The sequence below is a fragment of the Pholis gunnellus genome (assembly GCF_910591455.1).
Source record: "Pholis gunnellus genome assembly, chromosome: 18".
Classification (NCBI taxonomy): Eukaryota; Metazoa; Chordata; class Actinopteri; order Perciformes; family Pholidae; genus Pholis; species Pholis gunnellus.
In genome coordinates, this window is record NC_136545.1 from 12,791,981 (window position 1) to 12,812,083 (window position 20,103).

Here is a 20,103-nt window from a genome sequence, read left to right on the forward strand (position 1 = left end):
TTATTTGCTTATAAGTGCAGATGCTGTCACAAGTTAAGTGATAAGATGCTTGCTTTCCTAATTTAATCTGACCAATATCCACTGCTGTCAGTGAACCAACACTGATGCCAATAAGATGATCAGCAACACATCCTCTAAAAAATATAAATATAAATTCATCTAAACCCTGCCTTGTTTTGGTCCTTTTTGTTTTTCATTTTAATATTTGTATCTGTTGAGTGTGAACAAAAAAAAAGCTCTAGCTGTTCTCGTTCCACTCTGGCATGATGCTCACGCTATGTACTGTGTGGTACTGGTGTGGCGACAGTGTACGTGGTATGCCGTGTGTATAGAGGTACTCGTTTCCCTGGAGGCCAGCTGCTGGCGACTGGATCCCAGCCCCAGGACTGCACTGGCGGCCCAGAGTCTGGTGGGTCATGGAGCTCTGGTACATGGCAGCGTGGTGGCCGTCGCCCAGCTGCGGAGAGGCGTGGCCCCCGACCCCGCCAAGTCTGGACACCAGAGACCCCGAGGTGAAGTGAGCGGAGAAGTGCTGGTAGGGCAGCCGGTCCATTGGCTGCATGGTGGTGACGGAGCAACTCCCATAGGGTGAAACGCTGGCCCAAGTGTTGCAGCTGATGTCCTCCAAACTAGGAACTGGCTCAGCACCCTGCGAGGCACTGGCGTACATACAGGCCTGCCGCTGGCTGGATTCACTGCGGTAGGGCCCGCCGGCCAGGCCGAGGCTCTGGGCATAGCCAACAGGACGGTAGTAATGGTCCTCCTCACTGGACGAGCTCTCCAGATAGGCTTTCTTATAGCTCTGCTCACCTGAGTGGCAGTCATCCTCCACTACAGGTAGAATTACAGAACAGTGTTACCCGAGGGTTTTCTTTAAGTTGTCAATGTTGTAAATTCACTCCATCATCATCTCACAAACTTTTTTGGAATGATGAAATATTGTCTTTAACTCTATAAAACAAATAATTACTACTCTGCTATTAATTTTATGATAATCATGTACAACTTGCTTTGTAAATAAACACACAATGTTTGATATATGTTTGGATGATTATTGTCCCTTTTACATCCTTTATTGTATATGCTGGTTCATTACCGCATTTTAATTTTTCACAGTTTTGTGTATACTACCACATACCAGTACTCCCTGTTAAGGGGCTGCATATGAAAATGTGTCACTTTTGGTTAAATCAGGCATATTTATATATTTTTGTTTGTTTGGATTCATGAGTGCTGTTCCTGAATAATACACAAATACACTTTAAGCATCATTTTGTTTAAAATCTGTGTGAGAATGGCCTTAATCTACTTGAAAAATAAACATATGTAGTGTGTCCACATATATGGTAATTATACAATTTCTAACATATGTGACCCTTACTAATCATTGTTACGGGTGCTTTATGGCCTGATAGTATTTACCCAATTAATTAATAAGGCTCAGCTTGCAAAGGCAGCTGCTACTGCAATAGAACTAGAGTCTCCTATATGTGTCTCCTACCTTTCCTCTTGATGCAGTGGTACTCCTGGCCCTGCTCATGTGGCAGCGGGTAGGAGCCCGACTGAGGCAGCAAGTCCTGTGAGGTGCTTGTGACCCCGTTCTCACACTGGGAGTACTGGGAGCTCAGTGCGCTCGGGGTGGCCATGCCCTGGACCTCCCCACTGAACGGGCTCTGGCTGGAGCCCACTCTCTGGCGCACTGTACTGCGAGGCACTACTGGATACTCCTTGGTACTATGTGCAGACACACACAAACAACCACACAAATACATGTGTTAGCAATTATGTTGACTCTGAAACATTGTCGTAAAACAGTTTGTTAAAAAAACAACAACAGATAAATAGTTTATTTCTCTACAGTTCGATACTTTGTGTTTCATAGACGACCAACAACATTCCCCATCAGTGAATCACACCCACTTAGGACACCCACAGAGAGAGAGGGAAACACTTCCCAGTGAAAGTGCCAGCATGTATTTCACTCCTATTAATCCACAGGATCCGTCAATAGATCATTTGTGCTGCTTAGGGTTCTTTGATTTCAGGGATCTCCTCAGTTGAAACAGTGACCTGGTTTTGCAATAAGCCCTCCCTTCAACGTTGTAACCAAGAGCAGACGTGCGTAGCTTACTGTACCCGGCAGGATTGGACAATGGCATGTAAGATTGATAGCGTGGTTTGGACTCTCACCATGCTCTATATATCTGCGAGTTTTGATAGGTGAAATGGATTTCACTCAAAACGTCGTATTAAATTATGGCATGCATCTACTTAAAGTAACTTAACGTGTGCCGGACACAATCAAGCGTGTTATTTTTTTTTGAAAGCACTTGAAAGGACAGAAATCTCTTCCCGGATATCCAGGGATTTCTCTCCACAACATAACCCATGACATTAATCTGAAATGCTTGCTTACAAAGACCTTGATTCTGTGGCTAAGAATAAAGGTTATGGCAAGGAGGCTGGATTGTAGCACCTTGTGGAAAGCCAAACAGCTTTTCCAGCCCCCCCCCCCCCCCCCCCCACCCCATGATTTGGGATTTCTTGAATCCACACGTTTGTATCGGCTGCCCAAAAAGGGGGAAGGCGAGGGCCGTGAGTTTCAAAACCAGATATTCTCCTTTGAAAATGTGTTTTCTACGCAGTGCGGACGCATGCTCCATCCCTCATCTGGACTGAATCATAGTGAGAGAGCAATGTGGTCGTGTATTGCCTTGGCTGCAGGACCAAGTCATAGAACCAGTTCAACACACACACACACACACACACACACACACACACACACACACACACACACACACACACACACACGCACACAAGCAGTTGGAACATCCTGGTAGAAAGAGCTGTCTGGAAGGGAGATGTTGCAGTCGTGTTTCAGAGGTTCTGCCAGATCAGCCATAAAAGTCTTCAGCATGAAAACTGGCCGAGGATCAAGAGCTACACTTACATCACTGAAAATAACACTCATAACTGGCTTACATTTGGGTGATTGAGGATTACTGTAAAGTTGGACTTGTTAAGTGACAGTGTGACGAAGATTTCAGTAATCCTTGAAACGTACTCATTAAACATCATTTCGTTTTTTTTGTCAGAGTTTTTTTTGTTCCACGTATCAGAGCCCAGGATGAATTAAAGAAATAGATTACACATATCATACTTTATCACGTTTTATATAGTTACCTTTGCATTCTGGACATCCGGTGTAACTCCATGTCATCACTTCCACGAAAGCCTTTTGCAAACGGATTGTTCTCGATCTTCAACTGGGTTATCTAAAAAAAGCAAATTGGTAACATATTATTGGACAATGAAAGCCATTTGTTGTGTCCGTGTCACTTACACGATCTTAAAGTATTGTTCTACAAGTTGAATGGGCCAAATTAAAACTAGCACATGAATCAATATTTTTGTACATAAATAAGGAGCAATTTAAGAAAATGCAACATTTCCGTATCCGCTATGCTCTCACAAGAGACAAGTCCTCTTTAGCTTGAGGCTCATATGATGACAGTATTATAACGTGATTTTGCAAGGCTGAGTTTTGAAGTGTTCTTGGATGCATTTAACTACTCACAAGGTACCCAGGAGAATGAAATAATAGATCACAGAAACCTAAGAGGCTTTTAGGAATCCTAAACTAAACAATTGGATAAATCACGTCTCAATGAGACATATTTTCATTGCATAATTTATAATGTTGCACAGTAACGATCTCTGCCTTAACAGATAGTTGGCTCATGCTTGAAAGATGCAAATACTGCGATTTATCATACAACTTTTATGTTTTTGTAAAATATGTCTTTGTGAATATCAAATGTGCACCCCAAAATAGGAAGTTAATCCCAAAGAGGTTAAACACAATCCAGGGATATCCCTCTCACGAGCAGCGGTTTCTGGCAGGTAATTAGTTGGCAGCCTGTGTGTGCGCTTCCAGCTTTCTGACAAGACTGGAGGTTTGTCTGCACGCTGGCTGACACTCTCACCAAACCTTGTAAAATCTCTTGTGTGACACTTTGCTAGCTTCTTGTTAATGCACGCAGTCTGGCAGAGCATTTACATTTGTTTCATCTTTTTTTTTTTAAGTTAGGAGTGAAAAAAGTTCAGAGTCCTGTTGCACTCTTTTTACCCTCTGTGGGCGTTCCAAGAAGAAATACAGCTAGACAAATAATTACTCATTCCAAAGTGATAGCCAGAGTTCAGTTTACAGAAAAAGAAAATAATGTATTTTGCAAAACACATGTGAGTTCTCCTGACTGGACTCAGAGGAAAGAATCAGAGCAAAGAATATGATTACTGTTAAAAAATAATTTGGGAGTATTCAAGACAATCAGGCACAATTCATTCACAGCTTCAAAGACAGTTTACTAGAGTCCAAAGATATCCATTAAAATAATGGAGGCCTATGAACATATTTCCAGATGCTTTGGACTATTTTAGAATAACTTTTAAATACTTAAAATAAAATGTATTAAATATAACTTAAATATAAGCTATGGAGTTGCCGGGCCAGTCATTTTTCACTTTTTATTCCTGAAGAAAACATATTATTTCAGAAAACACAGTTTGGAAAAAAAATATTTAATTAGTGATGGGAAAGACTTGAAACAAGAGACTTTGGCCATTTTCATTAGCTGAGAGCCAAACAGGTGAATTGGACACATGCCTGCAGCACATATTGCTTTGGCAGATGTTAGACTGTTTGATTGGACAGTTGTGGTAAAGTGCCTGCAAATCACAAATGCTTGTTTTTCTGCAGGTCTGGAAAGCCCCAATAATTAGCCCGGGGTTACGATCTCAGCCCCCAATAACATGTTTGAAAAATAATGAATGGTTTCTACAGCGTGTCACTCATTTGTGCTTCCTGTTCCCAGAAGCGCGGAGACGTCTGATTGGCTGCGGGGAGCTTTCGCCCCTCACTCCCATATTCCCCAAACTAAGAACATATAGTTGGTTAAATGATGTCAAACAGACGCTGTTTACACATATCTGAGTTCCCAAAGTATTTCCCCCAAGAAATGTTTGCAGAGTAAATATTGAGTTTTATTTCTGCTTCTTTCCAGCAAGTCTAAATAATAAACAACTGTGCGGCTGCCTGGCCTCAAGAAATCGCACATTCATCCAACTTTAATTTAACGTTATTAAAAGCCTTTTCTAAATGGATGTATTAAAAGGAAATCTTCCACATTATCAGCTTTTACACGCTTATAGCCTCAGTGCGCAAATATTGTAATTTGCTCTATATTAACGTCGTTGCACCGTCAACTCACTGCAGAGCAAAACAAATTAAAAATAAAAATAAAATATATATATATATATATATATATATATATATATATATATATATAGGTGGACATTTAAACAGTGTATTACCTATATTCAATATATTATATTATAATATAATGTATTATAGTATTTTGAAGAATTTACAAACCAACATATCCGTTTTTCGTAAACTTTTTTGAAAACTTTATGTTGCCCAACTGTCACCAACGCGCAAAGGGTTATTTGAATAAATAGATGTAGTGTATAAATAACAAGCCAGAGATAATCTAGTAAACAAGTTAATACCCGCTGTGTTTTTCTGTAACTGTCAAATGGACTCAAAACAAACAAATCCAATTTTAACCAAATCATTTCCACAAACTATTTCAAAGTGTTCATAAAGAGGTTCGCAAATATGCTTGGTTGCAATTCGAACAATTATGCATCATATATCACAAATAACGAGCTAAACGTATTATTAAGTAATTTCATTATTATTATTATTATTATTATTATCATTGTTACGATGCAGTTTCTCTTGAGGTTTATGCTGTTTATCTGCAGCTTGTCTCGATCTACAAAGCCTGTTCGGGGAATAAAGTCTCTTGAGGTCAGACGTCGTCTAGTCGGGTATCTGAAGTTTTCTCTCGTCTGTCAGTGACTCGATGTGATATCAGAGATTTTCAGCTGACAGTGACAAGGCTTCACTTTAACAGCGCCTTTCATTTTCTCTCCTGCAATCAGCAGCAGATCCAGTTTGCCGTCAAAATTCCGTAAAAATGTGCAAAACTGAATTGAACTCTTGTATGTGTGAAATCAATACATTTATGATAATAATAATAAGTATTATTATTATTATTATTATTATTATTAGTAGTAGTAGTAGTTTGAAAGGGAAATGTTGACTTTATAAGTCTGCAGTTTGGCCAGTTTTCTAATAAACAATATATCGTTCTGTTCGTATTTGTAGTTTGTTTTCCATGTTCAAAACATTGTTACAATTAAATCACCTCGTGAAAAACACCGTGGATTTAAAGTTGCTAGTTACTGAGTCGCAGACTGCAATAAAAACACAAAACTAAATCCAATAGTTGCCCTTGAAGGACTTACCTTATGGTTCTGATAGGACGTAACCGCGATGAAGGCTGTCTCGGGGAAGACGTGAGTGCAGAAGGCCGTGTTTTTGGAGCCAAAGCCGTTATTTTCATCTGCCTTCACGATGTGGATCCTCGGCTGATACTTGTGCATCGAATTTAGAATGATCTAAAAAAGGAAAAGTGGAGCCCATAGTGTTAGATTATTGATTACGTGTCATCACAGCAAGACGCCCTTTCTAAAAATAAACCCCGCAGAAGAGACAGAGTCTAACATTAGACTTTCTCCGAGGCTGCTTGAAGTGGCAACGTTATGGGAGCAGCTCGTGAAGCTTAACAACTTAAAGTTCCCCTTACATCCCTTTTTTTTGTGCTGCATGCATTCAAACTTTATTTTTGTTACTTTTGAGGTTACGGTTTTTGCTGCTCATGTGTTCCCACTTTTTCTACATTTGATACAAAGCCTATATAGGCTAACACTTCTACCAGTGTTGCAATACATTTCAGGGATCAGTTTCAGCACTTTATCATTATAACATGTACCGAAAGGAAAAGCAAACACATACGGGTAGCATGGGTGAGCTTAATAACAAAGATAAAAGAAGGGGAAGGGGTCGTTCAATGCAGAAAAGTGAGAACTTTTATTGGCATAATGTGTGCATGAATTCAGACAATAGAGGGAAAAAACAAGAAAAAGGCTTGGCAGCTACTTCAGCCAAGGCAACATACTTTATCAATCAGACGCCCAAAATATTCAATTAAGTTTCTCAGTCAAAAACTGCAAAACTTAACTTTTTTGGACAAATTACTTCTCAAAGGTCAAACTTTTTTAATGCAAGTTTTATTGCTTTCATAAATGTTTCAAATGAAATTGGGCCACGTGCACTCTTATTCTGTTTGAACTTTTCTTCTGACAAGCAAGTTCTATCCCAGCCATGGTTCTAACTCTAAACTCATGACTGTATGTTTACGGATAATATTCACTATATTTCAATTATTAAGTACTGTCAGTAGATGACCAGTTCCAGGAGAGTGATAGACAGTGATGTCCTCTCTCCTGTTGCCCTCTAACCTGATTAACCTAGTTTATGCTAAATGATGACTACTACCCGTGGCTAGCTTGGCGACATTAAGACGCGGTCCGCACAGCTGAACTTGAGCCTTGAACTTCTCTTTTGAGGCCCTCTCATCCGTGGGACTTAAGTCTAATTGTTTTGACAGACCAGGGAGTCATGGTCTTCAGCCTCAAGGAAATCTAATGTTTTTTTTTATTTTCTTCAGATCCACTTTACATTTCAAGATTGAAAAAAGGGGCTTTTCTCCTATCTGTTATCTTAAAGGTTGTTTTTGTACCTGCCTTTCACTGCAAACATGAGGAAACAAGGGATCGCCCTGACCTCCAGTACCTGTGGGTGCATCCTATAGCATTAAACAGACACAAGTCCCAAGTCCTTTCTCAGAGCCAAGTGAACCATGGAAGCTGACATAGACGTTACAATAGTCCATTATCAATTTCGAGCTGAACTTGCTCTTATTTCATGGTGCAATAGGTTTTAGTAATGGGCAGAAACTGCCTGCAATGCACCATGCAGATGCAAGATGATTTAATGGAAGTTACTGACCCTTTGCAGACCATATCGTCTGATTGTATCACTTTGGTTGGATAAGCAGGCTGTTGAAGACTGGATGGATGGCTTGCAGATGGAAACTACGCGTTTTCAAATTTTACAATCTATCATAAATAAAACTATTTGCAGGAAAGGGGTTTTAGGGCCGCAGACTCTGCTCTGAGGTGAGAATAGTTTTACCAGAACTGAGTCTCAGGCTGAGAGAAACTAAATCTGCCTGCTGTATTTGTAGCTCTGTTTTGGTTTCCATACCTAAGTGTGGGATTGTATTGATTCCTGCGTTGTGAAGTTATGGCACTGTGCAAATGAAAAAATAACATGTCCTAGCTATCAAGCCGCACTGTTGGATTCGTAAATGAGGCCATAACGTTCTGTGAAAAGAGCTTTTCAAAACAAGAAAAAGTAGGTTAAACAAAACATTTTCCCATGCATGCATTCATTAAGTGCTTACTTGAGGTCTGCAGAGATGAGTCCAAGATTGGACAAAACCACAACAATCAATGCAAACATGCCATTCACCACACTGCACAGCTAAAATGTCTGCCACTGTGACACATTAGAAGTTGCATGGAAATACCTCAATGCACATTTAACCCTGGAACATTGCATGGGCCGCTGAATGTGGGTTCCCAAAGTCCAGTATGTGTGTTAGTAGGGGGGGTTGTGGTGGTAGGGGGGTAGCTGTGGACCACCCACTGGGGCCCCAGCACACGCCCGTCTCCTTGGCCCAGCCGCAGCCCTGCCTGGGTCCCTGTATCTCTGTTCCCCCCGCCTCTGGATGATAGTATTTAATGATAGTGAGGGATCACTTCGGGTCTCGAGCCGCTGCCCTTTGCTTTCAAGTTCCACCACATCAGAGAGTTTCCCCGAGCCTCGGGATCAGCAGGCTTTGTACACCATCATCTATTGCTCATCGCACACTGCCATTCAAATATAAACAGTGCGATCCTCACACTCCACCCTCCCGGCGAAAACATGTGTGGGAAGACAGGGAGGCGAGTGCAGGAGCAAATTGAGGAGGGAGATGAATAACACTGAGAAATATTCCAGGAGTTGACAGGGAGATCAAAGCAAAAACTGCAGCTTGGTATGAAACCTGAGACAAAAATAAAAGATTATATATAGAAAAAAAAGATAGCACTGTAGTACAGTGCTTTCAGACCTATATACAACATTTATAAGGATACTTTATTACAAGTAAAAGTACTGCATTTAAAGTTTTACTTAAGTAAAAGTAACAGAAAATGTACTTCTTATGCAGAATGGCCCCTTAGGGTGTTGTATTGTTGTATACAGTATATTACCAATGGATTATTATGCTGCAGATGGTCATGGTGAAGCTCATTTTAACTACTTTGTGTGCTGCTGAAGTCACTGTTAATATGCTGTAGCTGTCAAATAAATGTTATTGCATAAAAACACACATTTCCTTATGAAATGTAATGGTGTAATAAAGTGGCTTAAACCCTAAACACTCAAGTAATAACAGCTCTAAATTGTATCATTACTCTCCAAAACTGTAGTAGTGTTTTATTAACATGCATGTTTCAATGGTAAATAAAACCATTTTTCACGCAGGATTCAAAAGGCATTATCTTCGACTGCAATTGTCAATGAAATAAACTGTATAGAGAAATTGATTTTTATCTTGAGACTTAGATATGATCAATATCTAAAATACTTCAAACACACATATCAATGTCAATTTGTGTCAATGTAAACCATGACATATGTCCTCGAAACAAGAGATGCAGTGATGTACAGTATACGTCAAGGACTGTTTCTGCCTCAACATGTCAATAAATACAAAGCTGCAAAAAACAAACACCATCCTACTCAAAACTATATGATTACCTCATTTAAAAAACGTAATCCTTTCTTAGAAATAGATATATTTACAGTTACAAGTTGACATATGTAACATTTGAATAGGAAATAAAGCTACACCATGAACTGTATACAAACACTCGGGTTTCCCTTGTTTCCTATGAGACTCCTTCACAACAGTGAGCTCAGTCAGCTGAGGTGTGTCTAATTACCAGACAGAGGAAAAAAAACCTGACTGCTTCTGGCCATCCTAAATTGGTCAATTCTACTCCAGCGATGTTTTTGGTCCCATGTCTCACTGCTAGTAATTATAAGTCATCTACAAGATATTTCAACCAGCTGGACCAACAAGCCAATGGAATATATTCCTGGCCAGCCACCAGCGTTTCATTTATGAATCCCAGGGTGCTGTCTCCCGCCACGAAAGAGGGTGAGCCAGGAACCACTGCAGCCAATCAAAAATGCACTTTAACCCAAAATGCACAACACTGCTTACATTCCAGCTCAGCTCCAATTTAATTTCACCAGCTGGGCTTTGGCAAGTCAACATCCACTTTAGGTGCGCATGTGGATAGATAGTGGCTTGTGTAGAAATACATATGCTGTATGATAGTACCTGTATGTAAATAAGTGTCAATCTGCATTTAGCGGGACTGGTGATTGGAATAAATGAAACATTGTCTCTCCAACATAAGACTGCATGTTTTATTATTGCCTCTTAATGTCATATTTATGAAAAGCAACATTAATGCACCTTTGCCTCATCCCTACAGATTTGAAACATGTTCAGTTTAACAACTCTAATCAAGATTAACACTTCTAATAATTTCTAACTTAATTCAATTTCTCGTGTTTTTCCACACAATTTAACCAACCTCCTTAAAACCACAATAGCTATTGATTTACCTTTTGCCAACCCCATAAGTGCGTTTCCCCCTTAATGACTGGGCCTATTAGTAAGAGAGATAATTGTGTAACTTTTCCGTTTCTACAACAAGACATCTAAATTGGCCTCCGTGTGCCCATCGAGTATTTTATGAAAACCTGACGCCAACATGCCCATTTGTTGATGAAGTAAGTGATGTTTGTTCAAGACAGAATCTCAAAAGCCTGGGGCTAGACAGTGAGTGCATAATAATGAGGAGTTTAAGTTCGGAAATGGGTACCATACAGTTCCTAACTGGTAGGGGGGCGGGGGGGGCGGTGGGTGAGGGAGGCGGTGGGTGGGGGTGCCATTGCCTCTTTCCTTTTCCCTAAAAAAATGCCCGACTGCTCCCTTTTAAGATGACTGCCAGGAGGTCTATAACTTTAATGCATATAGGGGGTGCTATAATAAACCTGGGCAATGAAAAGTACTAAAGAGGACTCTGGAACCAAATATGTTATCAACAATGGCAAAGACTCCTGTTTATTTCTTAACATCACAGAGACTCATAGTTTTCATTATGCCAGTGCATTACTTTAAAAGGATAAAATTATATATTTATAGTTTTTTAAATGTAATCAAACAGTTGTACATTGTTCTTGCAGCTAATCAAATGTATTGTTCTTTTAACTCAACCTCCCGGGTTTAATAATGTTTTCAATGAAGAATTATTTTTGAAATATATAGACTGTCAGTCAATAGTTTTTCTGTTATTTTAAAATTGATCTCTTTGTCATTTATTTTTAACTTTGCAACAGTAACAAATATGGTTTCAAAGAAACTCCACAGGCAAATTCTTCTGTGGTTGAAAAATGAACATTTGACGAGCAAAGAATTAAGAAAGAAAGTTAAAGAAAGTGAGAAAAATGAACAAGCAAGTAGGGAAAACCAAAACTTCACGTCAGTGACTTTATACAGCCTGGTGCTGGAGTAACGATAATTTTGGTCTGTTAGAGTTTTAAAGTGTATCTAAAAACATTCAGCCTTGCAATGGCACCTGCAAATCACTGCTTTACAAGCAAGTGGGAGGAGGCCGTTGTATCTTTCATTGTCTTCAAATCATGAACTTTAAATTCTAAGTTGCAATAGTTGAATTTGATTTGTGTTGTCTCCTGTAAGTGAAATGTGAATTACCTTTAATCTAATTTTACAATCTAATCTAATGTGGACATAGATTACAATTCAAATATATGAGTCTCAACAAAAACACCTGAACACTTTAAACCTAAAAACTAAACTTAAAAGTGTACAAATTTCAATTTTAAATAATGATTTATAATAATAACAATAATAATTGTTGTTATTATTATAACAACAATATTATTATAATTAGTATTATAGTAATAGTAGTAATAATAGTGATAATATTGATAGTAATAATAATAATAATTGAATTCTTAAGAAACAGTTGCACACCGTAACATTTTGTCCTTTTTCAGATTCAACTCTTCAGATCTTCATACAAATGCAGAGCAACGTTTTTAAATTAAACAAGGAAAAAAACAATAACTCAAAATTCAGCTGTGGAAAGCAGCATTTGATGTAAAAGTAAAAGGTGATAAAGACGAGTAGAAAAAGACGACTCGTACGTTTTAGTGACACTTCTTGCTGCTGAAGTGCCACTGGGCAACACAACCAGCAAAAAAACCCAAACATGTCCTGCACTTTGATCAGCGCAGCACCGGGAGATTACACCGTTCACAGACCTGTAGTTAAATAGTATGTATGATAGGCACCTACGTGTCCGAACGGGTCCAGGTGGTTGTTGGTCAGTTTCAGCTTCTGGAAGGAGACGAGCTGCCTCATCCAGTGCGCCCCCGTGGCGGGAGAGTCCGGGTGAACGTAGAGCCTGCCGGGCATGGCGGGCTCTGCCTTCCCGGTCACAGACCTGAATCAAAGCAACACAGTCACACTGTAACACCTCGGACTGGCAGCCACATGCCAGCGTTCAACAGGTGCTAAAGTAGGTGGAAGTGGTCTTTAATGTAAAATGTTAATCTCCCCATCATTGCCATTATTTCATTATCAAAATGCTGAAATTATGCCGAAGGATATCCGAATTTAGTTTTAATAGAATCAAAACTAAAAATAAGAAACAACAAAAAAGACAAATTCATTGTTGCTAACCTCTACACCCAGGACATTTACGCACATGCCTTAAACGCACCAGGATGTTTTCCTCCTGGTCAAAACATTGCATTATAGCCTAAAGGGCTTATTTAAGTGAAATAAATTAAATTATAATGGAATATCATACTTTTATGAGTTCGTTCTGGATGGTCAGAGGTCACATTAGAGCTGGCACTGTTTTAAAACATCGTTAGATCAAGAGGAGCATTTAGTTCCAGGACACGGTTTGGACAGGTCATTATCGGCAGTATTGGCATGTGATTATAAGGATCCCCTCACTGAAAGGCGCTGACCCAAACAAGGCATTCCTGACCAAGGTTGGAGAGATCGACATGAATCTAAACAAATAGCAATGTGTATGCCCCACTGTGAAATACAGCCGTGCTGCAGTGCACATATAGGTACAGCACTAAAAAAAGTCAGCAACATTCATTCAACAGCTCCGGCAGAAAAATGTCTCCCTGCTGACAACATTTTTTGGCAAGCATTCGAAAATACACAATTCATAATTCTCAGGGAATTAATATGTTCACTTCCGACTCTCATCCATCAGGACAACAATATAACATTTCCTGTTGGAATAAACTCCAGAGAGAGTAGCTGCGACCCCCCCAAAAGAACGACCCCCATCATTGTTGTCAACAATTCGTTTCTTTCTGTTACATACCATTTGTTGTCGGCGAATTTGTATCGATGGTCGTCCGCAGGAACAACATCCATCAGGAGAATATATTTAGTTTTGGGGTTTAATCCTGCGACCTTCACTTTGAAGCTGGGGAACATTCGCCTGTAAAGGACAAAACACGGTGTATGGCGCTACAGTATATGGAAGGCTGTTTCTGCCAAACAGTGGAAAAAGAAGGCGACATGCATTAAAAAATAGACAGTGCTGTGTTTTCACCATTTCCAGACATGTTCAAACATTTGGCGAGCACGAACACAGACCTTTACAATAAATGTGAAGGAAAAAAAATGTGTTTTCAGAATAAAGATTATGACATTCACTTTTTTTATTAGTACAATTTTCAAACTACATTATAATACGTAAAGTCAGCTCACGTGAGATGGCTATAAAGGTCAATAAAATGCCTACATTTGGTTTGAAGAGGTAACGACTCTTTTCAGGGCAGGGCGTTGGGTCTGAGAGGGACCTGCCCGTTATAAAAAAAAAACGTTTTCACTGTGGGCCAGTATTCTTTTGCAAGATCCATTTAGTAAATCATCTGGATATTTGGTAGCTGTCATATTGTAGAAAAACACATACTGTGAGTAAGCCTGGGCAGTCTCAAGAGTCAAAGGGAAGGGCTGGGGACGAAGGGGAGCTGCTGCGTAATATCATTTCACGCCAAAAACTCGAGAGAAATGACTGACGGGAATATAATGGGGACTTTATGCAGCTGTGTGAAAACAGCTCTCTTCTGCCCGACCCGGAGAGCACAATGAAATGTAGCTGTGTTTCACTATAAATATTCATCATTTATAATAGCTACACCCATGTGAGCCAGCGGGCACTTTGACAGGAGCAGACACCGGCGGGCATCATACATATATGCAAGTTCACACTCACGCAGACGAGCGCTATTTTGACTGGATGCAGTCTGAGGGCAACTGCGAAGCTCACAGCGAGACAGATGTTGCTGCACAAGTGTCTGCGTACAATCACACACGCGAATAAAAGTACAGATAAAGTGTTGCAAACGGCGGAATGTGCTCCGAGTGAGTTTATTTGACTGGATTTAAAGACATCAGACTCGGCAGGAATTTATTCTGAGGACAGTTTCGTCCGTTTGCTCTTTCAGGCTGATTGGTCGATAGTATTGCAATTCCCCAGCAGGGCCACCCAGACTAAAATGTATGGTGGTGTCGCAGAGCGCTAAAGCGTCCACCAGATGCTCTGTGTTTTCTCTGTGGTTCCTCACAGTGTAGGCTATATTTCCAATCTCCCCACTCAAGAAAAAATTCCAGCCGGGCCTATAGGCTATAGGAGGTTAATTCCAGGCCTACATACCATTCATACAAAATACTTCGATGGGTAGGATTATCAACAAACAGTGCAGTCAATACTAGTTTTTTTTTTAAATCTTGTCCTCTTACCTTCCAGCTTTGGTGATGATCATCTCCGTCCCCACCTCGTCAAACTTTACCCAGAGTTCCCTCTCGTGCAGGTAGACTTTTATTCCCTCCATTCCCTTCAAAATAAAGCACATTTACTGTCCTAGGTGGTCACGGGATTGCTGTAACAGGCCTACTTCAATTTCACGCCGAGGTGTCTAACATGGTTTGAGGCCTTCTGAGTTGGTCAAATAGCATGTTTTCAAAAACGTCTGTTTTCAGCTGCCAGCGAGGAAATGTTTAATGTCAGTAAAATACACATTTTACATTTCAAGAAACATGCAATAACTGCATTTGTTGTGCATTTAAGTCTAATAAAATAAATAATGTAGTAGTGACAATGTAACCCTTGTGTAACTTGTTAGTAGTTTAACATTCAGACATTCTGTAGTCTTAAACCTGTTGGGCCTTTAGCATACACATTTAAACCAATAAGGCTAGAGTTAGTGCCCGACGATTAACGTATTTTCCTGCAGATTGTATTAGTATAGTCTCGTTTTAATCATAAAATGTCTAAAAAAACAAACTAAATTGCTTTTACATTTTTCTGGTGTTTCACTCCTCAAATAAATGTTCTAAAATCAGTTTCTCCGAGCAACACAGTGAGACAACGAGTATAAGACCAAATATAGGATCCAAAAAAAGTTACATTTGTCTATACTTAGAATATGTCAAATTAATCCATCCCAATGACAGACAGTTTGTTTAACATTTCGTATATTTTAACATCCCAAACTACATTTATAGTACTAGTTCGGACGACTATGTACATACATTTATTTATTTATTTTTCTTTACAGTGAGTGGAAGCAGCCTGAAGCAGTGAGAAGTGGGGCCTGCAGACTGACTGATACTGACCTGCTGAATGTAAGTTGTCTGAGATGATGGGGTTTTGCTTGTGGTCCCGTTCTGTTTCTCTGATTTATTCTCGGACTGTACTTCCCTTGAATCCGAACCACTAGGAGAGTTTTCAAGGGCAAAAGTCTCTTCTTGGTCCGCCATGACCGGAGCTCCGAAAACTGCTGTCCCAGCTGTAAGACCCAAACAGAGCTGTCAGTGTGTGGGACTGGATCTCATTGTTAACATTGTTAGAGTGATATATTCACAGACAGACAATTATAAACTGGATTTGTTTCTCTGTATGTGACCACAAAGTTAGTAATTTTCGAAAGTGCCGTGTGCTACACAGCTAATAGCATTCAAAACCAAGAGTTAAAAGGAAGGAAAACACAACACATTAACATATCAACTTGACTTAAAGCTGATCTGAAGATAACTCTGAAGTAAAAGCAAGTTAATTTAACCTTTATTGCATTTTTAAATAAGCTAAAGGTTCGGAAGTTCAAGTCAAGATGCTTGTCACAAATCATTTGGGCAATTAAAGATATCATTTGAATAAAAGGAAAGTCCACAATCAATATTAGTCCTGACATTAAACGTGTGATGGCTGACTTATTTTGGGAGAATAAGGCTGCACATTGAAGTAGCCCCAGGACCCCCCTCTCTTTTAGGAAACACTATTTCCTATTCATGTTCCTCAAACAAAAGACATGCGCGTTATTGTCGTATCGCGACGTAGCGGTGTCCGGAACACAACCGAGCCTCCCAAAAAAACAATCCTCTATACACTCAGACGGTGTCACTTCTGCAGAGAGAAGCGATTCCTGGAACGCAGAGCAGAATATTCTACGCAACAACAATGCACACACGTAGCCGGATCGGAGCGGGATCAGCTTACCTAAAAACAAAACACGTCGCGGGCTACGGTTGGACACGGTGGTGGCACAACAGAGAAACAGTCTTCGTCTTTGCAATGTTTCAACGCTCCGTCCCAAATCAGATAATCCAGGCGTTCTGCTCGATAAAGCTGCACCGAATCTTCATGAATCCTTTTTTTTCTCCCCCTCCTCTCACAGTTAGTCCAGATTTCCTACAAGTGGATCCGTGACCGTGGAGAGATCCTCGCGGCGCTCTGTCACAGCTAACAAGGCGGCTGTTCGGCGCCTAATTGTGCATTTTACAGCTGAGGACCGTTTAGTGAGTCGAGCCCGGTGGTAGCACCTAGCAGTAAAGCTGTAGCCGAGTCCCAGAGGAGCAGGTCCGTCACCTCCTTCTCCCCTTCTCTCTCTCTCTCCCAGTCTCTGCCTTGTCAATTCTACGCCCCCCCTCTCTCTCTCTCTCTCGTGCGCGCTCCCTCTCCAACCCTCCACTTCGCATCACTGACCAACCGTGCGAAGCGGAAGCGGAGTCCGCGACGTAGTTCAAGGGGGGTGGACGGTGATGGGGGAGCCGTCTGCGCAGGAATAGCATTGGTTTATGCACCAAATTATAATTCCTCCCGGGCCCTCACCCCATGTCTCTCTACTAAACCTCTACATAATCCCAGTCTGGTAGATGGAATCCATTTGGTATTTGCTCCTCATGCGCCATTACGCGCAACCTGCTCTTCTTCAGTCACTGCCTCCAGACGATGTGGTTTATTAAGCATATCTAAATTTGACAGATGCGTGATCAGGTATTGTAGGTCAACAAGTTGTTGCCGTTTATGGCCGAATTAATTATTACAATAATTGATTAATCAGCCATATGTTTTCCCTATAATTCTATCGGTGTGTGTAACTGACAATACCAATCAACTCAAGTCTCTGAATGTTATGAATAAGCCTTGTGGCATTTCCTCGCATAGAAAAGCCTCCAAGAGAGAAAGTGAAGACGCAGATTGGAATTGGACATATTTGTCTCTATAGGAAAACACACACACACACACACACACCCACACACACACACACACACACACACACACACACACACACACACACACACACACACACACACACACACATGGGTCAGTCGGTGTATGTTATGTTTTGGCCTGTGGCTTCACATAGGTTCGGTCTGCGGTGTGCAGACTTTGAGTTCCGACATGCAAAGTTCACAACAAAACGTATGGAGCCATGTTTACATTGACAGTCGTGACACGCCAGCAGACACGTATTTAGCTGACGTTACGGTGACATGTGCCAAGAGATACTAAACCATGCTCTGCAAAAAATAGTCACATTTCAACAAAAAGTAGAATAGGACATCAGCCTTGGTAGAAATGTTACCTTGACAAATTTATTTTTATATGTGTTGTTCTTGAACTGTAATTTGAATGTACGTCTCTCTTGAAACAACACCACAGCCAATAAGCAGCATATTTGATTTTAGAGAAAGACAGGAGCAGTATGACGACATACGACTTGCTGAAGTTGACATTTCTTGCAGTGTGCGCGTAAAATGTCTCATTTGCATTTAGGTTATCTCATTACGCACGGGTCCAAAGAGTCAATTTCCCATTGATTCCGTCTGATATAGAGACGCCGCATGAGGTGGATGTTTGTCCATCAGCGGGCTGTCAATAGTAACACACTTCTTGAGACGGTTAGGACTGAAACGCAGATTAATGATAGATCAGTTACATAAGTGAGCCTGGTGTTGAAAGCAGGTGGTGAAAGTAAAGCATTTTTTTGGTGTAAATATTATTTGAAGACATTTAAATGTATTACCGAGTATCTTTAAGATACTGAGGATGCAACCTCTAAATGTGTCGTAGCTTTTGTCCAACAACATGCTCTTGGAAAAGGTAGCAAAAGAACATTTTAACACAACAATTAGAAATACTGCATACAGTTTCTCAAATTTGGATATCTGGACAATTCCCTCTGACGTTTTAATCTATGACATATGTTGAAATCTCTTGTCAAAAACACATTAACTGAAGGGGTTGAAGGAAAATGAAGTTAGAGGCCCTGATATCAGTCTCATGTAACATTTTACAAAGTTTTAAATGTTTTGCTGAGTTTGTAAGGGATAGGGAAACGTTCCTTTTCTCTCTTTTACGCACACACTCACACACGCAGCTGCACACAGAGCTCTGAATGACTTCCTCATGGCATGCTTCTCTATTACTGTATCAACACGTGGGCTTTGCAAAACTGCTCCTATTGCACTAACTATGTTTTGAGAGTGACGAGAATAAGCCAACAAATTGACCCAAGATTAGACTAACAATTTATGTTACATTTCAGCGTCATTGTATGATAATTGCCAAGATAAACCTCATGTTTTGGTAATTTATTAGTGCAGATAGAGCAATGGAAAAACTGCATTTATATGAAAGAGACAAAAAAGGAGCGAAAGAAAAAATTAGCTGTCACACCAACAATTAAAAAAGGGCATAAAGTTGTTGTCAATAGAATTTTAACGAGAAATTAACCTCACGTGTCACGGGCTAAAACCTTTGTCTGGCGTTGAAAAGTCAATATAAAAGTTGGAATATTTTCTAAAAAGTTTATTACATCTTACGATGAATCCAAATTGATTTTCAATAATACGTTTTTATTATAATAGTCCAGAGGTTGTACATCGATAAGCTGTAAAGCTACATATGTTTTCATGGTTCCGTTTTAGCCATGTAGTCTAATTGGCATGAAAACTGCACGAGGTTTAGTTGGAAGTGCCAAACACAAAAAAAGTCCTGCTCACTGTCTTTCATAAAAGAAACTGTGAAGAGAATAAAAAATATAATAATAATACAATTAGAAGCTCATCATTTTAGAGAAAAGGACTACGTGGGAATTGATTGAAGGCCTAATGAGCAAGTAAAAGGGGAAAAAAGCAATGGTTCAACAACCCAAAACGCAACGTTTTGATCATTTTAAAGAGTTAAAGGCAACCCTCACAAACAGATGACGTGGACGTAGAGGTGCCGCGTGAAAGCGTCACACTATAATTAACTTACAGCCTCTAACAGGAGACGTTCACGGTGCGTCACACAAATAGAATCTAAATAAAACACACACAAAAAACAGAACAGCTGGGCAAGAGACAATATAATCAAAAAAGTAAATTCATATCATCATTTTGTCTACTAAATAAAACAAGCCAACACATTTAGAGAGGTTTAGTGTCTTGGTCAATTTATGAAATATTTGGTAAAAACTATTTCTGGCCATAATTGCGTTTAAAGCGTGAAATGGCTTCCTCTGGAAGTGTAATAACACACCGAGTTGCATCCTCTAGCGACAAAATAGAAAATAGAAAGATCAAGAAATATGCACGTTAAATTACACCATCGGTC

The 20,103-nt window shown here is 40.0% G+C and overlaps 1 protein-coding gene across 1 annotated transcript; it reads right to left on the reverse strand.

The window, feature by feature from the left end:
- Window positions 1-238: 238 nt before the first annotated feature.
- On the reverse strand, window positions 239-15,983 carry tbx5a (T-box transcription factor 5a; the record flags this gene model as incomplete). The annotated part of the gene is made up of 8 exons (XM_079179646.1): window positions 239-831; window positions 1,502-1,734; window positions 3,184-3,275; window positions 6,376-6,528; window positions 12,480-12,627; window positions 13,537-13,656; window positions 14,964-15,058; window positions 15,840-15,983. The coding sequence occupies 8 exons, from the start codon at window positions 15,981-15,983 to the stop codon at window positions 239-241; spliced, it is 1,578 nt and encodes a 525-aa protein (XP_079035772.1).
- Window positions 15,984-20,103: the final 4,120 nt, after the last annotated feature.